At 41.9% G+C, this 23671-nt stretch overlaps 1 protein-coding gene and 1 long non-coding RNA gene across 4 annotated transcripts in view; one reads left to right on the top strand and one right to left on the bottom strand.

Annotated features, from left to right (window-relative positions):
* Nucleotides 1-8226: 8226 nt before the first annotated feature.
* LOC133257135 (uncharacterized) lies at nucleotides 8227-17935 on the bottom strand. The gene is made up of 4 exons (XR_009739420.1): nucleotides 17303-17935; nucleotides 12439-12638; nucleotides 10306-10447; nucleotides 8227-9613 (listed from the first exon to the last, which is right to left on the bottom strand). It is a non-coding gene; the product is annotated as an uncharacterized LOC133257135 (long non-coding RNA).
* The window catches only part of ST3GAL5 (ST3 beta-galactoside alpha-2,3-sialyltransferase 5), a 57656-nt gene continuing 42831 nt past the window's right edge, over nucleotides 8847-23671 (top strand). The window contains exon 1 of one of the 3 annotated variants that reach the window (XM_061432660.1): nucleotides 8847-9105. In XM_061432660.1, coding sequence (XP_061288644.1) covers nucleotides 9021-9105 — 85 coding nt within the window. In that variant the 5' untranslated portion in view covers nucleotides 8847-9020. Of the gene's footprint in view, nucleotides 9106-9241; nucleotides 9567-23671 lie in introns of those variants that run through there. The other 2 variants (XM_061432658.1, XM_061432659.1) reach the window with 2 other exon arrangements.

Consider the following 23671-nt stretch of genomic DNA (forward strand, 5'->3'; position numbering starts at 1 on the left):
ATTATATTAAGTGTAAATAGATTTAATGCACCAACCAAAGACATAGACTGGCTGGGTGGATGAAAATATATGCATATATGTACTTCCTCTTACAACATCACTCTACTCGACACCCTCCAAAATTGTGTGTAATTATTTTATATTGTTAAGTTAATCATGTTCCTATTATGGCTTGTAACTGTAAATATCTTTTTTGTCTGGCTATTGATTATGAAATTGATAAACATCTTTTACTATTGTGATTATGTAACTATTACTCAATACCATTGTATCATGATCGGTCAACAGAAAAATAATAGAACTCTATATCACCAAAACTAGGATCTAATAGAAAAATCTGCAATCACTTTTTAAAATCCAGATGCATATCAGAATTATCTTGAAATTTTTTGAAAAATACAAATGTTCAGGTATTGCTTTTTTTCTCCAGAGCTCCAAATATGTTTCTAATGAGCAGTCATGTTTAAAAACAACTGGACTATATGATGATCTTTTACTTTTATTTAGTTTGTTTCACTTTTTCTATTTCATATTCAGTGTTCCCATTTCATCTAGTTTATGTTCTCTAGTTTCTCCATCTCTTCTTATTTTTATGTTCTTTCTCAAGCCTTTATCAAGTGTAATAGAAAAGCTTTTATATACTTGTATATATAAATATATATAATATATATATTTTAGAAAACATGAATTTTTGCCTAACTAAAATTTTATGACACTTTGATTCCACTTGTTTGACTTAGTATGAATAGAATTCTATATTTCTAATTATAAAATAGATATGCAACAAGCAACAAAGGCTTACTTTGTAGCATACAGAACTACAGTCAATAACCTATGATGGAAAATAATTTTAAAAATAATATATGTATATTTGTATAACTGAATCATCTTTCTGTGCACCTGAAACATTTTAAGTCAACTATATGTCAGTAAAATATATATATATATATATATATTTTAGAAAGAAACAGAATCCAAATTGGAAAGGAAGAAGTTTGCAGATGACATGATACTATACCCAGAAAGTCCTAAAGATGCCGCCCAAAGATACTAGAACTCATCAATGAATTCAGTAAAATTATAGGATACAAAATTAATACACAGAAATCTATTTCATTTCTTTACACTAATGGTGAATTATCAGAAAGAGAAATTAGGAAACAATCCCATTTACAGTCACATTAAAAAGAATAAAATACCTAGGAATAAATCTAACAAAAGAGATTAAAGACCTGTACTTGGAAAACTCTTAAGATTCTTTTGAATATGGAAAGATATACTCACGGCCTAGAACTAATATTGTTAAAGTCTCCATGCTATGCAGAGCAATCTGCAGATTCAACACAATCTCTAACAAAATGCCAATGGCATTTTTCACAGAACTAGAACAAATAATTACAAAATTTATATGGAAACACAAAAGACCCTAAGTATCCAAAACAATCTTGAAAAAGAAAAACAAAGCTGGAGGATTCCAAACTACAAACCTTCAGTAGTCAAACCAGTATTGTACTGGCAAAAAAACAGACATGTAGATCAATGAAACAGAACAGAGAGCTCGGAAATGAACTCATATTTACATGAGAAATTAATCGATGACAAAGGAGGCAAGCATATACAATGGGGGAAAGAAGCTCTTTAGTAAATGATGTTGGGAAAACTGGACAGCTACATGCACAAGAGCCATACTGAACTATTCTCTCACAACATGCACAAAAGTAAAGTAAAAATGGATTAAAGACTTAAATGTAAGACCTGAAAGTACAGGTAGTATGCTCTTTGGCCTCATAAGTAATATTTTTGGGATATGTCTCCTTAGGCAAGGAGATTGAAAGCAAAAATTAACAAAGGGAACTACATCGAACTAAAGCTTTTGCGTAGCAAATGAAACTACCTACAAAATGAATAGGCCGCCTACTGAATGGGAGAAGATATTTCTTCTCCCATTTGTTCACAATATATTCAGTAAGGGTTCAAAACCCAAAATATACAAAGAACTCATACAACTCAACAACCAGAAAACAAACAATGTATTAAAAAATGGGCAGAGAATCTGAATAGACATTTTTCCAAAGAAGACATACAGGTAGCCAACAGGCACGTGAAAAGAAGTTCCACATTAATAATCATCAGGGAAATGCAAATCAAAACCACAGACAGATATCACCTCAACCCTGCTAGAATCATCAAAAGACAACAAATAACAAGTGTTGGCAAGGATGTTGAAAAAAAGGAACCCTTGTGCACTGTGGTGGCCACTATGGAAAAGAGTATGGTGATTCCTCCAAAAATTAAAAATAGACCCACCATATGATCTAGCAATTCCACTCCTGAGTATTCGTCTAAAGAAAATAAAAATACTAACTCAAAAAGATAGATGCACCCCTATGTTCACTGCAGCATTACTTATAATAGCCAAGATATGGAAGCAACCTTAGTCTCCATCAATAGATAAATTGGTAAAGATGTTTTATATATACATATATATGTACATATAGACAATGGAATACTGCTTAACTGTAAAGAAGAATGGAAGTTTGCCATTTGTAACAGCATATATGGACTTAGAGGGTACTATGCTAAGTGAAATAAGTCAGATAGAAAAAGACAAATACTGTATGATTTAACCTTTAACCTAGATGTGGTATCTAAAAAACAAAACAAATAAACATAACAAAACAGAAACAGAGTTATGGATACAGGGAGCAAACAAGTTTTTGCCAGAGGGGAGAGAAGTGAAGGGGGAAAGAAATAGGTGAGGATGATTAAGAGATACAAATTTTCATTTGCAAAATAAATGAGCGATCATTATGTAAGGTACAGTGTGGGGAATATTGTTGTTCAGTCACTCAGTCCTGTCCAATTCTTTGTGACCCCATGGACTGCAGCACACCAGGCTTCCCTATCCTTCACAATCTCCCTGAGTTTGCTCAAACTCATGTCTATTGAGTCAATGATGCCACCCAACCATCTCATCCTCTGTCTCCCCCTTTTCTTCCTGTCTTCAGTCTTTCTCAGAATCAGGGTCTTTTCCAGTGGGTTGGCTGTTAGCATCAGGTGGCCAAGGTATTGGTGCTTCAGCTTCAGCATCAGTCCTTCCAATGAATATTCAGGGTTGATTTCATTTAGGATTGACTGGTTGGATCTCCTTGCAGTCCAAGGGACTCTCAAGAATCTTCTCCAGCACCACAGTTTGAAAGCATCAATTAATTCTTCAGCGCTCAGCCTTCCTTATAGTCCAACTCTACATCTATACATAACTACAGGAAAAACCATAGCTTTGACTATATGGATCTTTGTTGGCAAAGTAATGTCTCTGCTTTTTAATATGCTGTCTAGGTTGGTCATAGCTTTTTTTCCAAGGAGCAAGGGTCCTTTAATTTCATGACTACCATCACCATCTGCAGTGATTTTGGAACCCAAGAAAATAGTCTGTCACTGTTTCCATTGTTTCCCTATTTTTTTACCATGAAGTGATGGGACCAGATACCATGATCTTAGTTTTTTGCATGTTGAGTTTAAAGTCAGTAATTATGTAATACCTTTGGTGACAGATTGTAACTGGACTCATCATGGCGATCATTTTGAAATGTATAAAATATTGAGCCACTATATTGTGTAACAGGAACTAACATAGTGTTGTAGGTCAATCAGACTTTAAAAACAAGCAAACAAAAAACAAGCAGGTGCACAGAAAGAGAGATCAGATTTGTGTTACCAAAGGCAGAGAATGGCGGGAGGAGAATTAGATGAGGGCAGTCAAAAAGTACAAACTTCTGGTTATGAAATAAATAAGTACGAGGAATGTAATGTACAACATAAGAATAGTCAACACTACTGTGTATTACACGTGAACACTGCTAAGGGAGTATTTTCTAAGAGTTCTTACATGAGGGAATAACTTTTTTCTATTTCTTTAATTTTGTATCTAGATGAAATGATGGGTGTTTACTAAACTTATAATCATTTCATGATGTATGTACGTCAAATCATGCTGTACCTCTCAAATTTATACAGTGCTGTATGTCAATTATATCTCAATAAAACTGAAAGAAAAAACTAAATTCTTTAAAAATAATAAAATAATTCATAAAAATAATAAAATTGCAAGGAGCTCTACAGGGTTAACAAAAAATCAGAAGACGTTTTCATGTCCCCCAGCTGCCCTACAAGAGGTTTGCTGTTACAAATGTCACAAAACTTGGATTATGTAGCCTGGAAGTGAATTGTACCTATATATATTAAAGAAAACTGGGGTTGAGGGGGCTTCTCTGGTGGTCCATTGGCTAAAACTTCACACTCCCAATGCAGGGGGCCTGGGTTCAATCGCTGGTGAGGGAACTAGATCCCGCATTCCACATCTAAAACTCGGTGCAGCCAAATAAACATTAAAAAAAAAAAAAAGAACTGAATTGTACTGTGGATTTTTCTGTCTCTTGCAATTCTCTCATTCTGTTTTACACTTTACTAGCATTTGTATGTTACTGGCAATTTTTGAAGATAAGGTGTGAGATGGAAGAGGAGAGTTCTAGGCTGAGCCCTATGGGCAATTCTGATAAATGATGAAGAATTACAATCTTCTGAGTCATTCCACTGCACCATTGCAAAAAAAACGGCCTAAGGAAAAAAAAAAAAACCTCCTCTTTACAATGAAAACTACCCCACAATGGATTTTACACATGTTGATAATCCAAGTCATCCTAGTGCACTATGCTTTGTTTGAGGCGAACAACTTACAAATGCAGCAACAGCTCCAGCAAAATGGAAAAGCCACTTAACAATAAATTATAGCCATGTGACCCAGAAAGGGCTGAATATTTCTAATGGCTACTGGAATCTCAAAGCAAACAGAGAAAATCTTTCATTTACAAAAAAAAAAAAAAAAAATCAGTGAAAAAGCTCAGGAAGAAAGTGATGGAGTAGGAAACTTACTGCCTGAAAAGGACAAGTTCCAGAGATACAGAAACCTCCTAATTACAGCGTGTAAAATTATAGTGAGTAAAATACGTGGACAGACTCGACACAAGACACTGAAAACTGTCCGTAGCAGGATACATTGATGTATTTATGACTTCTCATATGATCCTAAAAACGTTTTTATGTAATAAACTGAAAACAACCTCTTCTGTAAAAAAAAAAATAATAATAATAATAAAATTGCATGTTAACATGTTGACAAAAAGGCCAATGTTTTCAAAAACAAAAAGATGGTGAGAAGAATGCTTTTTTTAAAAAAATATATATTTGCAAGTCTCTTTAAGTATGGCTTAATAGAATACAGCTGGATTTTCATATCTGCTTTTGCATTCAATCTGTTACAAGTTGTTTTGGTTAAATTATGTGAAGAAAACCTGCTTCACATTGATACAAAATTGGAAAAGCAAAAAGTACTCTAATAGTCTTTCAGGAATATTATGGATATTCTTCTTTGATAGTACACCAAAACTCTACAGGAGGTTATTTCTTTATTTATATAAATACTGAAAAGCTGTCAAGTTGATGGCAACACAAGTTTTCCAAAATTCCAAATTTCTTTTGAAATCCAGAAGTTTTTCAAGACTGGCAACAAGTAGTCAATTATTTTCCTTGAAGAGACAGGCTTGCTTAGTTCGTTTGCAAGAAAAAGTCTACCAAACACCCAAGTTGAGATAACCATAATCTGTCGGTTGTTTTCTCAAGTACGAATGGAGTTCCATGAAAAAACAAAACAAAAAACCCACCAGCTATTTCAGCTTGCAACTCAAACGATTGCACGAGTGCTTCTTCTTACACAACCATCACATGTCAGTTTGCAGCAAGTGTTTTATGTGCCATTTCCATGTAAAATATTTACAAGAGAGACTGAGCTTTTAATGAGTTAATCACCTTTTTGTTGCTCCGTCTAGAAAATTCTCAAATGTAATTTCTTTTTTCCCACCATGAGTGTGTAGTGATGAAAACACTACTACAGTTGGCTGCCCTTCCTCTGGGAAAGCACCAGAACACCTTTTGCACACCTTTGCTTTCGCACCATCAGTAACAAAGGAAAATAATGTCTTAGATGATAATGAAATAATTTTGACTTCAGAGATTCTCTGAAAGGCCACCCCTGAAAGGTCGTCTGAAAGGGACACCCCTGACCAGGGGTCTGTGGACCATACTTTGAGAACCACTGACTTGGACCAATCAGAGCCCAGTCATAGAGCTAAAAGTGGGGCAGGCTTACCTTAACTGTATGTTGCATCACAGAAGGGGGAAGATGAAGTGACTGTTGGAAGCAATCACAGTATGTGCTATGAGAATGACCAAAGTAATGAGCATAAAGTAATGAACAAATTACAAAATCGTGGATGCTGTCCCAGATTCACAAACAGCCCCACATTTTGCTAGCCAAGGTCCAAAGGCTTTTCTGAGACCAGTATCTGCCTTGAGGTCTTTCCAGGTGGAGCAAAGGTAAACAGTCCACCTGCCAATGCAGGAGACTCCATAGACATAAGTTTGATGCCTAGGCCTGGAAGATCCCCTTCAGTAGGATACGGCAACCTGCTCTGGTATTCTTGCCTGGGGAAATCCCATGGGACAGAGGAGCCTGGTGGGCCATAGTCCATTGGGTTGCAAAGAGTCAGACATGATTGAGCACACACACATACCTATGAGGCTTTGAGATCCAGTGGCTGATTTTCATCTATTGTTTGGGGATCTCTGTCGTAACCCTGAACAGTAACTAATGGTGGTGGGGACTTCCCTGGCCATTCAGTGTTTAAGACTCTACGTTTCCACTTTAGAGTACTTGGTGTTGATTTCCTTGGGGAACTAAGATTTTGCGTGCTCTGCATTGTGGCCAAAAGTAACTAAAGGTGGCCCTGCAGCTTAGTGGAAGGAGTACTAAGAGCACGGCTTGTATTGTTGCACAGAAAGTCAGTCTCTCTCACAGCCTTCCAAGCCAGGGTACTGCTGAGCCTCATGCCAGCCATAAAGGGTATCTGGTTCTTGCCTGCCTCGGGGCAGCTGAAATGTGGAGGTGGGTGGATGAGGTCCCTGCACAGGAGAGGAGAATGGGGGTGATAAGGCCTCAGCATGGTTCTGCTGGGCTCCCTGGTGACTCAGTGATAGAGAATCTGCCAACCAATGCAGGATACAGAAATGGCAACCCACTCCAGTATTCTTGCCTGGGAAATCCCATGGACACAGGAGCCTGGATGTCTACAGCCCATGGGGTCACGGTCTGATACAACTGAGTGACTGAATGACTAAACAACAACAATGATAATGCTAGTGGTGGATTGACTGGAAGATCAGCTGTACCCGTTTTAAAAAATACTTTTAAATGAGGTCTGGCTTTATGAATAAAGAATATCTGGGAGAAAAGTGGAAGAGCAGCTGAGGCAGATGAAAGTAGAGTGTCTGATAAGGTAGGCCTCTGCTTATCTCCAAGAGAGAGGGGCTGAGGTACTTAGTATTCTCCTTGCAGCTGTCACTGACCCCAGAGAGCTAGGCCTCGGCTCTGCTAGCCAGCCTTGGCCAACACTCAGGATTCAGATCTCCGGACAGAATAGCCTGGTAGGCTGCAGTCCATGGGGACTGAGCGACTTCACTTTCACTTTTCACTTTCATGCATTGGAGGAGGAAATGGCAACCCACTCCATTGTTCTTGCCTGGAGAATCCCAGGGACGGGGGAGCCTGGTGGGCTGCCGTCTATGGGGTCGCAGAGAGTAGGACACTACTGAAGCGACTTAGCAGCAGTAGCAGCAGTGATAACTTTTCCTCCAATATTTTAAAAATGCTTACATGTCCTCAACTTTAAATAATCGAGAAACACTTTTAGGACAAAATCCTTTTGAAAGGTGTGAAGGCAGTCTTTCCACGCTTTCCTTTCCAAGTTTTCCCTCTTGATCTTTATTACCCAAGACCCCACATTTTCCCCCCAGTCCCCTTGCCCCCAGCTGGGGAAGAGGACAGAAAACTCCAAGTCTTGTTTGTAACTGTGCAAACCGTGTGCAAACTGTTGCAAAAAACAAACAAAAAAAGTGACAAGATTTTCCGTTTATGCAAATATATTTGGCTCCCTGTCTAGGATCCTGCTTTTCAAAGTGGAATCGAAACCTACATCACAGGCACATGACTGCGATGCCCTGTGTTCGCCAACCCCAAAGGATATTCTGAAACCAGAACAACTTCACCGACCTTACTGAAGTGTCAACAAGTCCTACCGCACACCTGGCTGTATTAAAGAAACAACATATCCGTGCTTTCAAGTCTTTTAATTCCTGAACTTGGGGAGTCACGAATATTCACGCTTTTAAAAACTGTATGCCATTTCCTCTCCAGATTCAAGGGGGACTCCAGAGATACGGAAATGAGCGCTCCAAACGCAGGTTCGCATTCATACTCTGCCACTAAAAGATTTAGTGTAACTCACTTCTGCTGAGTCTCAATAACCCATCCGCGAAATTAGTGCTCTCTCACTTTTCTCCAATACTTGGAACAACATAAAACTGTTCAGCAAATTTCCAGATACCCTCAGGCAGCTCTCGTTGTTGTCTCCAGGGCCCCAGGAACTCCAATCCAGTGCTGTCTGCGGGTCCATCCTAGAGAATAAAGCACGTGACTCCATAAAGCCCCTTCATTCAGCAGCTCCGCGTCTACGAGTCCTCTGCGCAGTAAAGTCCTATACTCAGTCCAAACACCTTTTGTTCCTTCACCATCTAACCGCGCGCAGGGATCTAGAGGGCTGTGAGTGCCCCGGACCCCGCCAGCGCCAGCACACAGTACGACGCGCGTCCAGCTGGGGGCGCCCGGCTCCCCTAGGCCCGCTGGGTGGGGAGGGTTGCGAGTCCAGGGAGCGAGGCAGCCTCGGGAGCCCTCGCGCGCTCCGATTGGTTCTCGTGTCCTCGTGACTCTAGGCCCCGCCCCACGCCCCTCCTCCGCATCCGAGCCGGGGAGCGCTCGGTCCGGGACTGAATGGGCGCTAGCGCGGCGCTGGGGGCGGGCCGGGGCGCGGGGCCCGGGACTAGAGGCAGGCTGGCGCCCGCTCCCTAATATGCGAAAGAAGGCGGCGGGTGGCGCGGAGCGGCGTCCCCTGCAGCCGCGAACCGAGGCGGCGGCGGCGGCACCTGCCGGCCGAGGTACGTGGCGCAGCCCCCTCCTCGGCGTAACGGGGCCGCTGGCCGGGGGCGGCGGCGGCGATCGGTCCCTGCCCCCGCGTGGCTGGGCCCGGCGGCTCCGCCCCAGCTTCCTACGGGCAGCGCCCAGGGCACGGCTCCCCCAGATGCGCCTGGCGAGGGCGCGGGCTGGGAGTCGTGGCCTCGCGCGCAGCGGACCGGCTGGGTACGCCGCGGCCCGCGCAAGTGTGGACGCGGTGGAGACGGAGGGGTGAACGGCCGGGATGTGCGCTCCAGGCGCCGTGTCCCTTTCCCTTATGTGTTCCGCAGCGACTTGGGGTTTAATTCATTGCTCGAAGCTTCCGAGCCAGGAGAGCCCAGTTAACTCATTTCCCCGGGACAGGATGGAAGGACCCTCGGTGACTAGCAGCTCCGGCGGCTGTCTTTCGCATCCATCGAGAAGGCGTGATGTGCAGTGTCTGCAGGTAGAAATTCGCCAGTGACCTTTCGTGCCCACTCTGTGCAGCCAGCCCTGCGGAAGAGACACGTTTTGTGGTGACCTTTGGTGTTTCCTGAGTTGTAAGGAGTGGCTTGACATGGGCATGGATTTTATATGCTCCTTTAGTGTGTTAAGTAATACAAGATTTTCTGAGAGCATCTTCGAATAGAAAGAAGCTAGGTCCTGCCCAACCCCACAAGAGGTGGGTGACCTTGGCCAACGCTGATCCCCCTGTAAGACTCCATCTCCTGATCTGTAGTGGGAGGCTTGACCTGCAGATGGCCAAGATCCCTTTCAGGCCCCTGGTTCTGTGGTTCTGATGGCAAATGTGTTCACCAATGAAGAGGGTCCTGCAGAATCACTAACTCACTGGAAAGACATTTTATGTCCTCATATCTTAGTTCATGTCTGTGGCCTTTGCTTCATTAAGTATCAGTCTGTTTAAAAGGGAAAATGGTTTTTACCTGCCAGCCCCTTTGGTTTACCTGCTCATCAGGCCAAGCATGGATCTGACTTTGGGATTACAAAGAGGAAGGAGATGTGGCTCCTGCCCTCTGGTGTTAAGCTGAGCCCTGCTGTTGGTAATCTGCTTCCACAGAAGAGAGGAACCTTGGGGAGGAATCCTGTCTGCTGAGTGAAGGGGCACAGAGGCAGAAACTGTCAGGATGGGTTGTGGTTTCATTCACCTAATTCTGAAAGCTTGACAGGTTAGCAGAATGTCTTACATTTCTAGTCGTAGAGCCAGGAATCACCTGAATTCCAGCCAGGGCTTGGACGAGGAGAGACTGATGTAAACTGGCAGAGCCCTGTGACCAGAGTATAGTGAACCTCTTCATAGGTCTGTCTGTTGTCTGAGGGCCGCTATTTCTGTGAGATAAAATGAATCTTGGTTATGATTAGTTGTTGGGTCTTTCTCTAGGTGAGAAAAAAAATGGGTGAGGTGGGAAGGCATGAAGGTGTTTGTGGAAGAGAGAGGGAGAGGGCTGACAGGCATCAATGATAAACATGCACATTAATGACTGCCTATTTTGAAAATGCTTATAATTTTGGCTTAAACTGCCAGATTGTTTCATATTACCATGATAGGTTAGTATTGAATTTTTTGGAATTAATTTATTAGTTTTTATTTGAATATAGTTGGTTTACAATGTCGTGTTAGTTTCTGCTGTACAGCCAAGTGAATCAGTTATATATAAATATGTATTTGTTGTTGTTTAGTCACTAAGTCGTGTTCGACTCTTTTGCATACATGCTAGACTGTAGACTGCCAGGGTCCTCTGTCCATGGGATTTCCCAGGCAAGAATACTGGAGTGGGTTGCCATTTCCTTCTCCAAGGGATCTTCCCAACCGAGGGACTGAACTTACATCTCCTGCATTGCAGGCAGATTCTTTACCGTGGAGCCACTGGGGAAGCCATATATATATATATATATATATATATATATATATATTTTTGTTTTTTTTTTTTAGATTCTTTTTCCATATAGGCCATTCATTATACAGTACTGAACAGAGTTCCCTGTGCTATACAGTAGTTCTTCTTGTTTATCTGTTTTATATATAGTAGTGTGTATATGTCAATCCCAGTCTCCCAAGTAACCCTTCCCTCTTCTTTCCCCCTTGGTAACCATAAGTTTATTTTCTACATCTGTGATTCTATTTCTGTTTTGTAAATAAGTTCATTTGTACTATTTTTTTAGATTCCACATAAAAGCGATATCCTATGATATTTGTCTTTGACTTGCTTCACTCAGTATTACAATCTCTAGGTCCATTTATGTTGCTGTAAATGGCATTATTTTGGTTTTTTCTGGCTGAGTAATAGTGTTGAATTTTAAGACTATGTTCAAGGCAGGATAAGAAAAAACCCTTTGTTCTTTGATGTGTCTCCTCCAGTCCTCCCCTATTTGCCCTGCTGGTCTGTTTGGCAGGAGTTTGTCTAGCAGGTTGGCTCTTGGGAGGTGAAAGAGACAATAGAAGAGGTTTCAAGTCCTCTATGGGAGTTCATCCAGGTGCTGGGGGCAGAAGGGAGAGTCTTGGAAGAAGGGTCACAGCTCCCTTTGCACACTCTTCTAGTTCCTGAGAAGCGGTTTAATCAATTTAATCTGAATTGCCTGTGGAGACGCTCCCAGAGGGCATGCTCTGTGTTTTTGGTTCATCTGGGAAGCCTTGGCAGAATTAAAGCAACTGGAAGTATACACACATTAACAATGGTACGCACTCCCTAACTGCCGAGAAGCAGCAGCAAGGTGCTGGATCAGTATGAGGGGTGTTAGCAAAGGCATCCAGAAGTGGGTGAATCACTGGCTTATTGTGGGAGGAAACCATCACTGTGGATGGTGACATGCAGGCCATTAGGGAGAGAGACCCTGGAGAAGGCAATGGTACCCCACTCCAGTACTCTTGCTTGGAAAATCCCATGGACAGAGGAGCCTGGTAGGCTGCAGTCCATGGGGTCGCTAAGAGTCGGGCACGACTGAGCGACTTCACTTTCACTTTTCCCTTTCATACATTGGAGAAGGAAATGGCAACCCACTCCAGTATTCTTGCCTGGAGAATCCCAGGGACAGAGGAGCCTAGTGGGCTGCTGTCTATGGGGTCGCACAGAGTCGGACACGACTGAAGCGACTTAGCAGCAGCAGCAGCAGGAAGAGAGACCCAGCTTGAGCACACGTGCAGAGGGGGAGCAAGGAAGATGTAGCGAGCAGAAGAAAAATGAGGTTAGAGAGGTACAAGGACATGACCAGGCTTGTCTTACTTAGAAGAGCGTTATCTTGTTTTTCTAAGTATAGCATACATGCTAGGAAAGTAGGCATAAGTGGATTACTGTCCAACAGATTTTACAAATTCAGCATACCATGCTCTCAGATCAAGAAGCAGGAGCACCCGTGGGTCCCCTTTGAGTCACTGCATCCTGGAAGAGAACCCCTGCTGACTCTCGAGCTTGTATCACTGGAATTCTGCAGTGTCTGTCTTCTTTCCTTCGGACTTGGGTTTCTGAGACTCACTCCAGATGCTGCCTCTCGCTGTAGGGTGCTCACTCATTGCTGATTGGGCCTGTGGGTGAAAAATATACTATATCTTTGTCTGTGCACTGTTGATGGACACTTGGGCAGGTGGCAGGTTTGGCTATTACAGTTAGTGATGCCATGACTGTTTTCATACCTGGCTTGTGTGTCTGTGTGTGGGTGCACGCATATTTCTCTTTTTAACAGCTTTTTAAAATATTATATTTATTTAATTTTTTAATTTATTATGGCATTTGGGTTCTGGTTCCCTGGCCAGGGACTGAATCCAGGGCCCCTGCATTGGGAGCATGGAGTCTTGACCACTGGACCATCTGTGTGCTCAGTCGCTCAGTCACTCAGTCGTGTCCAACTCTTTATGGCCCTATAGACTGTAGCCCACCAGGCTCCTCTATCTATAGAATTCTCCAGGAAAGAATTCTAGAGTGGGTTGCCACTTCCTACTCCAGGGTATCTTCAGACCCAGAGATCGAACCTGTGTCTCTTGTATCCCCTATGTTGGCATACAGATTCTTTACCACTAATGCCACCTGGGAAGCCCCTGTATGTGCATTTCTGATGAGAGTCTAGGTAGGGGTGAGATTGCTGGGTCATGGGTATGTGTATGTTCAGCTTTGCATGGGTAGTTCCTTACTACTAACTGATTAGCTCAACATTGGCTTTGAACCGGGGAGACCGAGGAAGGACTTGTGCCAGGAGCCACGATGAGTTACCACGTGGCTGTGCGCTATAGATTCTCAGCTAGTGTGGTCACCTCTAGGCCACGGCCGCCCCAGGTCAGGCAGCAGGACAGGCTGACCCTGAGGAGCACTTCAGCTCCATGAGCCTCTGTGGTCAGGGAGTGGTTGTCTCTTCCAGACTGCCACAGACACCCCTGGGAACGTCTCCTTACCTTTTCTAACACTGCACTTTCTCTGCTTTGTTTTTAGTATGTGACTTGTGTTCCCTGTACCTCTGGGTTTCTACTGAAGAATTCCCCCACGTCCTAGAGGAAAAGCTTATTTCTTGTTTGATCTTTAGAGGCCATGCAAGACATTTTTGTTCCCCTTTAGCGTGTGGAAAAATATACAGAATTAAGTAATATTGGATGGTTCATCACCTCCTTATACCCATGAATTCGTCCCCTTTTCAAGTTTTAAATATCTGGAATTAATGGTTCTGTTTCATGTGATGTGATATGATTAAAGAGGAAAAAATTGATACAAATAACACATTTGAAAAGTCTGTTTTGATGGAATAGGACGTTGTCTTTTGAACATGAAGTCTGCCTTTAAGACGAGGTGTCATTTTCATAATTAAAGGCTTACATGTGTTGAGTTCAAAGCAGAAGCAGTTTTTCTGTTATTCATGTAGTGTTCCTTCTTCTCTAGTCCTTTCTCTCCCCTCAGCTTCTACTTTTATATTCTCTTCTATCTTGTTCTCTATATCATTTCTGCTTTTCACAAACATCTTGTTTTCATTTCCAATCTAGACTCCAGCAACAAAAGAGGAAGCCAGAGTAGTGGTACTTATTTTTTTTTCAAATAGGGCTACCAATACTCTCTGTGCTTTGCTTGTCATTTTCTGCAATCAAGTCCTTAGTCACCCAGGATTTGGTATCTGGTTTTCTTGTTTATTCTTCCTTTGGAGTGGCTCAGTCCAGTAGAACTATAACCCAAGCCATATATATATAATATCAAAGTTTTGGTTTCCCAGGAAAATTAAAACAAAACAAAACAGGACTAAACTAAACTTGTATGCACCTAAAAATACAGCTCCAAACTATACAAAGTAAAAAGTGACAGAATGACAAAAAAAAGTTGACAAATGTGACAACATAATGAGAGATTTTAGCATATCTATTTCAGTAACTGATGGAACAAGCTAACAAAAAACCAGTAAGGGATTAAGAAGCAAAGCAATTAATAAGCTTGATCAAACCAATTAAATAGAATACATAGTTCCAGCAAGTAAAGAGTATACTTTTACAAAAATTGAACATACACCAGGTCATAAAGTAAGTTCTAACATATTTAAAATAACGAGTATCATATTGACCAAGTTCTCTGAATGCAGTGAAGCTAAATTATGTATCAGTTTTAAAATATAATTTAAAAGCATATTTAAAAAGTTAAATTTGAAAGTATTTAGATTTGAATGATCAAGAAGTAATAGCAATGAAAAAAGATATGTCAAAATTTGTAGAATGAATTGTACACCTAAAGCTTGTGGGTTGCAACTAAATAAGGTAGGGGAAATATGTGGTCTTAATGACTCATATTTGCAAGAAAACAGGCAAAAATTAATAACCCAGTCAACTAAATTAAGAAGTTAGGAACTTAGCAATTAAACCCAAGAGATTAGAAGGATTTTTTTTTTAGACAGGTGAATTAATTTTAATAATTTATTTTCATTAAACCAATATGTATAAAATATTATTAAATTAATATAAAAGTTGTTTTTGAGCTATTTTACATTCTTCTGGTCAAACTTAATTCTTCAAAGCCTTGTGTGTATCTTACATGAGAACATATCTCAGTTTGGACGGGCCATATTTGAATTACTCAGCAGCCACATGTGGCTCATGGTATCTTTGCCTCCTATAAACATTGAAGGTATTTATGGTGATAAAGAGGACAATCAGAGCTAACAGTAAAGGGGTTCAATTATCTGCCAAGAGAATCGAGATTCATGAGAATCTAAGAGTGTTTTGTGGTTTGCAGAGGGCGACTCTTTTTGAAAATCTTATATACTACTCTCTACAACAAACCCACAGACTATAAAATATAGGACAGAAATAAAGATAAATGATGTACTGACTCACTATATCCTTACCTGTTTTAGACATATTATATATATATGTATAGACCATGTTATATACATGTTATATATGTATAAGTATAGGTCATGAGTTGCTGCTTTCTATGCCCCCAGGCACATACATGTTATATTATGTATATATAGACATATATGTATGTATGTCTTTTAATGTTCACAGACCCATATGAGTTTATCTCGGACTCACGTCCATCGAGTCAGTGATGCCATCCAGCCATCTCATCCTCTGTCGTCCCCTTCTCCTCCTGCCCCCAATCCCTCCCAGCATCAGAGTCTTTTCCAATGAGTCAACTCTTCGCATGAGGTGGCCAAAGTACTGGAGTTTCAGCTCCAGCATCATTCCTTCCAAAGAAATCCCAGGGCTAATCTCCTTCAGAATGGACTGGTTGGATCTCCTTGCAGTCCAAGGGACTCTCAAGAGTCTTCTCCAACACCACAGTTCAAAAGCATCAATTTTTTGGCGCTCAGCCTTCTTCACAGTCCAACTCTCACATCCATACATGACCACAGGAAAAACCATAGCCTTGACTAGACGGACCTTTGTTGGCAAAGTAATGTCTCTGCTTTTGAATATGCTATCTAGGTTGGTCATAACTTTCCTTCCAAGGAGTAAGCGTCTTTTAATTTCATGGCTGCAGTCACCATCTGTAGTGATTTTGGAGCCCAGAAAAATAAAGTCTGACACTGTTTCCACTGTTTCCCCATCTATTTCCCATGAAGTGATGGGACCGGATGCCATGATCTTCGTTTTCTGAATGTTGAGCTTTAAGCCAACTTTTTCACTCTCCACTTTCACTTTCATCAAGAGGCTTTTTAGTTCCTCTTCACTTTCTGCCATAAGGATGGTGTCATCTGCATATCTGAGGTGATTGATATTTCTCCCAGAAATCTTGATTCCAGCTTGTGTTTCTTCCAGTCCAGTGTTTCTCATGATGTCCTCTGCATATAAGTTAAATAAGCAGGGTGACAATATACAGCCTCGACGTACTCCTTTTCCTATTTGGAACCAGTCTGTTGTTCCATGTCCAGTTCTAACTGTTGCTTCCTGACCTGCATACAAATTTCTCAAGAGGTAGATCAGGTGGTCTGGTATTTCCATCTCTTTCAGAATTTTCCACAGTTGATTGTGATCCACACAGTCAAAGGCTTTGGCATAGTCAATAAAGCAGAAATAGATGTTTTTCTGGAACTCTCTTGCTTTTTCCATGATCCAGTGGATGTTGGCAATTTGATCTCTGGTTCCTCTGCCTTTTCTAAAACCAGCTTGAACATCAGGAAGTTCATGGTTCACATATTGCTGAAGCCTGGCTTGGAGAATTTTGAGCATTACTTTACTAGCGTGTGAGATGAGTGCAATTGTGTGGTAGTTTGAGCATTCTTTGGCATTGCCTTTCTTTGGGATTGGAATGAAAACTGACCTTTTCCAGTCCTGTGGCCACTGCTGAGTTTTCCAAATTTGCTGGCGTATTGAGTGCAGCACTTTAACAGCATCATCTTTCAGGATTTGAAATAGCTCCACTGAAATTCCATCACCTCCACTAGCTTTGTTTGTAGTGATGCTTTCTAAGGCCCACTTGACTTCACATTCCAGGATGTCTGGCTCTAGGTGAGTGATCACACCATCGTGATTATCTGGGTCCTGAAGCTCTTAAGACCACATATTTCCCTTACCTAATTTAGTTGCAACCCGCAAGCTTTAGGTGTACAATTCATTCTACAAATTTTGACATATCTTTTTTCATTGCTCTTACTTCTTGATCATTCAAATCTAAATACTTTCAAATTTAACTTTTCAAATATGTTTTTAGGACATTGAGGCTCAGGGAGGTCAAGAAACTGTAGGGGACAGAGCAGGGATTCAGACTCAGGCAAACTGACCTGGAGGTGGTGGATGAGACAAATGCGTCTCTGTCTTTGTAGCACTCTGCACGTTCACACCCCACCCATCAGAAGAGCTCCCATCAAAATTCCCGAGAGAATGATCTGAGGTGGTCCCTGGTCCAAGTTCCTGCATTTCTAGGCACAGTATCCTCACTCTGCCGGGTCTCCATGGCAACTTCCTCACTGGTCCTGCCTCACAATAGGACTTCCCCATCTCCAGTCCTACCTCAAGAGAGGTCTCTCCAAAATCCAGTTCCAGTTTAAATCTCCCTCCCACAGTTGGCTTCTTTTGTCTTAGGATGAAATGCCAACCCACCATGGCATGGTCTGCTTCCTTTTGCAGCCTCTTGGTATGTTGTTCCCTCCAGGGCTGGACCTTCAAACACTCACTTCAGTGCCAAGTGTCCCTGCTCAGGGGCACCTGCTTCCCCAACCCCCACCAAGTCCTATCCATTATTCCTTCCAGAAGTGGGGGGAGGCTTTTCTAAGCTCCTTCCCAAACACACAGTACACCCATGTCCCCCAAATGTAAAATATCTCCTAACACTGCCCTCATATCCAATGTAGAATAAGTTAACAAGAAAAATGAGGAAAATATTAACATTGGTGATGGATCTACTCGTCTAATTTTAAAAATGAGATGAGAGCTCTTTGAAGAAGAGGCTATATCTGTGTTGCTTCTTGCTGTACCCCCAGGCACATACTCCCTGCCTAATTAAAAATGAGGTTATGTGAATGACAGTATGCCTGTTTGGGATTCTGCCCAAGAGCTGGTTTTCCAAATTTTTGGAGCAGAGAGTAAAAGGGACGTGTGATTTAGGCATAAAAGGAAATTGTATGTTTTAGTGATGCCTCTCACAGACCTGAATACATGTTGTCGGTTTTCAAACACGTTTAACTTGTTCTGAGCTTAAAACGACTCAAACAAAACTTTCCTTTGTCTCCTATGGTTTTTCCCTCTCTTTCAGGCTCTCAACAGCCAGGGCCTGTCAACCTTTGGGTTGTTCCCAGTCACTTTTCCTCCAGTTCCTTTTCTGGGGTCGTTATCACTTTCTGATTTGTCATTTTATATGACTATTTTGGTTCTTCTGTTCCTAAGGACAAAAAGTGTTATTGAATATAGTCAGCCCTCCATGTTGACCAACTGCAGATCAAAAATATTCAAAAAGGAACATTTCCTGAAAGTTCCAGAAAACAAAACTTGAGTTTTCTGCGTGCCAGCAGCTATGTACATAGCATTTATGTTGTATTAGGTATTAAAAGTAATCTAGAGCTGATTTAAAATGTATACGGGAAGATGTACGTAGATTATATGCAAATACTGCATCATTTAATATACAAGACTTGAGCATCCATGGATTTTGGTATCCAAGAAGTGGTGGTGGTCCTGGAACCAATTTCCTGTAGATATCAAGGGACCACTATACCAGATTACTACATAAACTGCTTACCGAATCCTCCACCTTCCCTTCCCCACTTAGCAGCTATCTGCTCCCTGAGGAATATTGCTAAGGTCCTATTTGGTGACGTCTCTTCATAATCTCAAAGCATAAGAACCCATACCCTGACTCTTTCTTTGGGAGGTGGGATCTTGGTTATTTTAGAATTTGCACACTCACTCGCCCATTATACTCCAGTTTAGGGAAAGATCCCCATGTTGGAGCTTGTTCATATTGAGTCCCAGAGTTGCTGTTGTTAACTGTTCATTCTACTGACTTTCACTTTTTCCTATTAAGTATTATTTATGCAGCCTGACTACTTGTATTCCCTTTAGATGAAGAGGGAGATCCTCCACTGAAAAGGAAGCTTTTAGATTTTGCTTTATTTGTGGCATTCAGGAGAGTGCCACAGATGTGTTCTGCTGTAGCATCTTCTGCATGTCTAATTTGCTGTCACATGGGGGCCCACTGCCCAAGAGATATTACATAAGATGTTTTGTTAGAGCTTGGAGGGAACCTGGGCAGTTCTCCAGGCAGTTACCTCAGTTTACTCCAGTGTCCTGTCTTATCCCTTCTGGCCTCCTCCTCTTATCCCCCTTTGTTACCCCTACCTCGGCCGTGAAATCATCTCAGTGCATAGTGGAACGGTGGCAGCTGGTGGGGCCTTCTTGCATGCTTTGCTTTTTTTTTTTTTTTCCTATTAGCAGCCTGAATTTGTTATGCAGGTTGGATCTCAGCAGGCTGGGTGCTAAAAGAACAGCCGCTGCCAGCTCAGTCACCAAGTTCTGTGGCCTCTTCCTTCACCACTCTTGTCGGCCCCCATGTCTCTGTCCCTCTCCGTCTCCCCTGCTCCATCAGCCCTGGCTGCGGTGGTCATCAGAGCCCTTTGACCATCCCTCCGGTGGCCTCTTACATCCCTCCTGCCTAAGGACCACTTAGGGTCACCTCCTCCTCTGGGGCCAGTTTGGAGGCCCTCATTCCTTCTTTTCTAAAATTTTTGATGTTTATTTATTTATTTATTTGACTGTGCCAGGTCTCAGGTGCAGCACGAAGGATATTTATTTAGCTGGCATGTGAACTCTTAGTTGCAGCACGTGGGATCTAGTTCCCTGACCAGGGATTGAACCTGGGCCTCCTGCATTGGGAGCACAGAGTCTTAGCCCCTGGACCACCATGGAAGTCTAATGATTCCTTCTTTGCTACATCTTCTCCCACTTTCCCCCAGATCCCCTGTGACCTGGCTGGAGCAGCCATCCCTGGGCATCTTGGCATGCCCGTCCTCCCATCCGGAATACCTGCTGTCTCTCTCTTTTGTGTCTCTGAGGTCCAGTCTATCCTTAAAGGACCCATTTACACTTTGTCTCCTCAAGGAGGCTTCCCTGATTTCATCTAATGTCACTAGTGTTCCGTTGCCTGGGACACCCCAGGCAGTGACATTTCATCTAATGTCACTGCCACGCCTCTGCTTTTTGGCATTTTGAATATTTAGGTATTTTTGTTTTCCCTGGCTGGATTTTTCGTTTCAAGAGAAAGGCTATGTCTTAGTTTTCTTTATATTCCCAGTGCCTGATACATGCTTATTACATGTCTGTTTTAAGGATCATTAGGTGAACAAAGCAAATTATACAACAGTACAGACCAGCCCTCCTCAGCTGGGGCTCTACAAGAGGATTAAGCCCGAATGCTCTAAGGCCACCATGATATTGGGTTGACCAAAAAGTTCATTTGGGATTTCCAATTATATCTTACAGAAAAGCCCAAACAAACTTTTTGGCCAACCCCAATATATTATGAATTAACTTCTCTCCCATGCTTCTGGAGTGATTTGAATTATAGACCATCCTTGAGAAAATTAAAATAGACACTCAATCCTATTGTATAGCATGGAGAACTCTGCTCAATGTTGTGTGGCAGCTGAATGGGAGAGGAGTTTAAGGGAAAATGAATACATGTGTATGTGTGACTGAGGCCCTTTGCTGTTCACCTGAAACTATCGAAACATTGTTAATTGGCTATACTCCAATATAAAATTAAAATTTTTTAAAAAAGGAAAATAGACACATAAATCCTTTTCTGTAGGGCTTAATCTCTAGTGGAACCCAGCCTGAAGAGGTCTAGTATAAGTAATATGATCCCAATCCTGATAAAATAGACATATGCCAAGAGGAAAGGCAGATGCAATATAGAGCATAGTGTTAGGGGTGGACATCACTGTGTTGTAGTGTAACAACCAGTGTGTGATTTCAGTATGTTCTTTCTGAAGTGTTTAACTTTATGGTAACAGAGTTTAAAAAAGGTTTTTTGAATAAGCCAAATTGGAGGTCCTAAACCTGGCTGTGCCTTACTATAAGGCAATGGAGAGTTCAGTTCAGTCGCTCAGTTATGTCCCACTCTTTTGGACCCCATGGGCTGCAGCACACCAGGCCTCCCTGTCCATCACCAACTCCTGGAGCTTACTCAAACTCATGTCCATTGAGTCAGTGATGCCATCCAACGATCTCATCCTCTGTTGTCCCCTTCTCCTGCCTTTAATCTTTCCCAGCATCTATTCCAGTGAGTCAGTTCTTCGCATCAGGTGGTCAAAGTATTAGAGCTTCAGCTTAATGGAGAGTTAGGGCTTTGTTTTTAAATATAGGTCCACTATGGGAACTACATTTAAAAACAAAAGCCCGAGTTTGCCTTGCCTTATAGTAAGGCACGGCCAGGTTTAGGAGCTGCAGTTTGGCTTATTCACAGCCCATTCCAGTATTCTTGCCTGAAGAATCCCCATGGACAGAGGAGCCTGGTGGACTACAGTCCATAGCGTTGCACAGAGTCAGACACAACTGAAGCGACTTAGCACACACGCACCAGTAGTGAACCAATCCACCAATAGTGGATCCCTGAACTGACCCTTTAGCCATGTCCCTGGAGAGCCAGGCCTCTGAGTGAGGGTGACTAGCTGTCAGACCTCTGAACTTGGGTGTTGCCACTATGCACTTTGTAAATGAAGGGCCATGTCAAGCAGGCATGATTCGCCGTAAGAGAAACTAGCATAGTAATGGGTACTTATAGAATACTTTCAAAAGCAAATCTAGAGCTAATTTTTCTTAACAGCTAAGAGTGAACATTAGTTGCTGTTCAGTCACTAAATTGTGTCTGACTCTTCATGACCTCATGGACTATAGCACCCCAGGCTCTTCTGTCCTTCAGTACTTTCCGAAATTTGTTCAGATTCATGTCCATTGAGTTGGTGATGCTATCTAACCATCTTATCCTTTACCACCCCTTTCTCCTTTTGCCTTCAGTCTTTCCCATCATCAGGGTCTTTTTCAATGAGTCATCTCTTCAAATCAGATGGCCAAAGTATTGGAGCTTCAGCTTCAGTCCTTCCAGTGAATGTTCAGGGTTGATTTCCTTTAGGACTGAACATACCCTGGTGTTATTCAAATTAAGTCTGAGACAAGAGTCTCAATGCTTGTTCTGGCTCATCAGCTGTTGCTTCAACCAGCTCTGTTTTTTTGTTTTTTTGTTTTTCTGTCTGAAGTTTGACCTTACTTGACCTCACACAGAATTTTATCCATATGCTGGGTGCTGAAACCAGTAAATGGGATGAGGAACAGGGTAATTACTTAGTCTCTAAGTATCTCCCATCAAGTTACTTACTAACTACAAAGGGAAAATAGTAACTTGATAGTGGATAAACTTGCCTTACACAACTTTGACCAACTGATTTAACATCAATGGTATTGGGACAAAGCAATGTCAGGGGTCTCCTGAGAAAACACACCTGGACGGACCAGCACCACTTCTGGGAAATTCCTGCCTGAAATGTGTACCTTGAATCTAATCATGAAGAAATGGACAGATCTGCACTGAGGGACATTCTTCAAAACAACAAGGCTGTACTTTTCAAAAAATGCCAAGGTCACGAAAGATAAAGGAACTGTTTCTGATTAAAGGAGGCTAAAAAGATATGACAGCTGAATGTCACATGCGGTTCTGGACGTGTGTTCCTGTTTTTGCTCTGAAGCCATTATTGGGACTGCTAAAGAGATTTGTCTGACGTCTTCAGAGTAGAGAATAGTATTAAAACAATAATAATTTCCTGATTTTTATCATCATACTTCGGTGTGTCTGGGAGTGTCCTTTTTAGGAAATACTAAAATATTTAGGGGTGCATGTCACTGTGTCCTCAGCTTACTTTCAAGTGGTTAAAAAATGTAGTATGGATATCATAAAATAGAATCACCAAACCAATGTGGTAGAATGGGAACAAGCAGGTTGTCTGAGCGAGGCAAATTCTTTGTACTCTTTTTGCAGTCTGTTTGTGTGTTTGAGGTTATGTCAAAAAATAAAGTTTAAAAGCTTGAAAACCTCCGGGTCGTGGTGTTGCAGCCACTGTAGCATCAGAGGCCAGGGCTCTCGGTGGCTGTCCTTTCCAGGGTCACTACTGAAACCATTTCCAGCAACACTGAGCTCTCTTCAGAACTGGTTTTGTAGAAGATGGGTTGGAGACCACTCAGTGTGGCTTCACCTGACAGGAAGTTCTTTCCCTCACTTCCTGTTGCTGTCATCACCACTGCTGTCCCAGAAGGCATCATGCCTGCTGTTCTCCCCTGCGTATCTGGTCAGCCAGCTCCAATCCACACATTTGCCTGGTTGAGACTAGACCTACAGCTGTTCCTGCCAAGGAGACTTCCTAGGCAGAGTGTAACTTCACTTTATCACCCAACCTGCTTTGAACATACTAGCAAACATCTTCAGAGAGGTGACTTGGCCACCATGTAACAGGCAACAGCCAAACAGTTAGGTATTTTCTCTCTTTTTTCTTGAAAAACAGAACCAGTTGCTATTTTTTTTTTTAAAGTTGTTTTTCCCCCTCAGCTTTATTGGGATAGAATTGACATGTAACATGTATAAATCGAAGGTGTACATATTGACTTGA

This window comes from Bos javanicus, chromosome 11, assembly GCF_032452875.1.
Source record: "Bos javanicus breed banteng chromosome 11, ARS-OSU_banteng_1.0, whole genome shotgun sequence".
NCBI classification, from domain to species: Eukaryota; Metazoa; Chordata; class Mammalia; order Artiodactyla; family Bovidae; genus Bos; species Bos javanicus.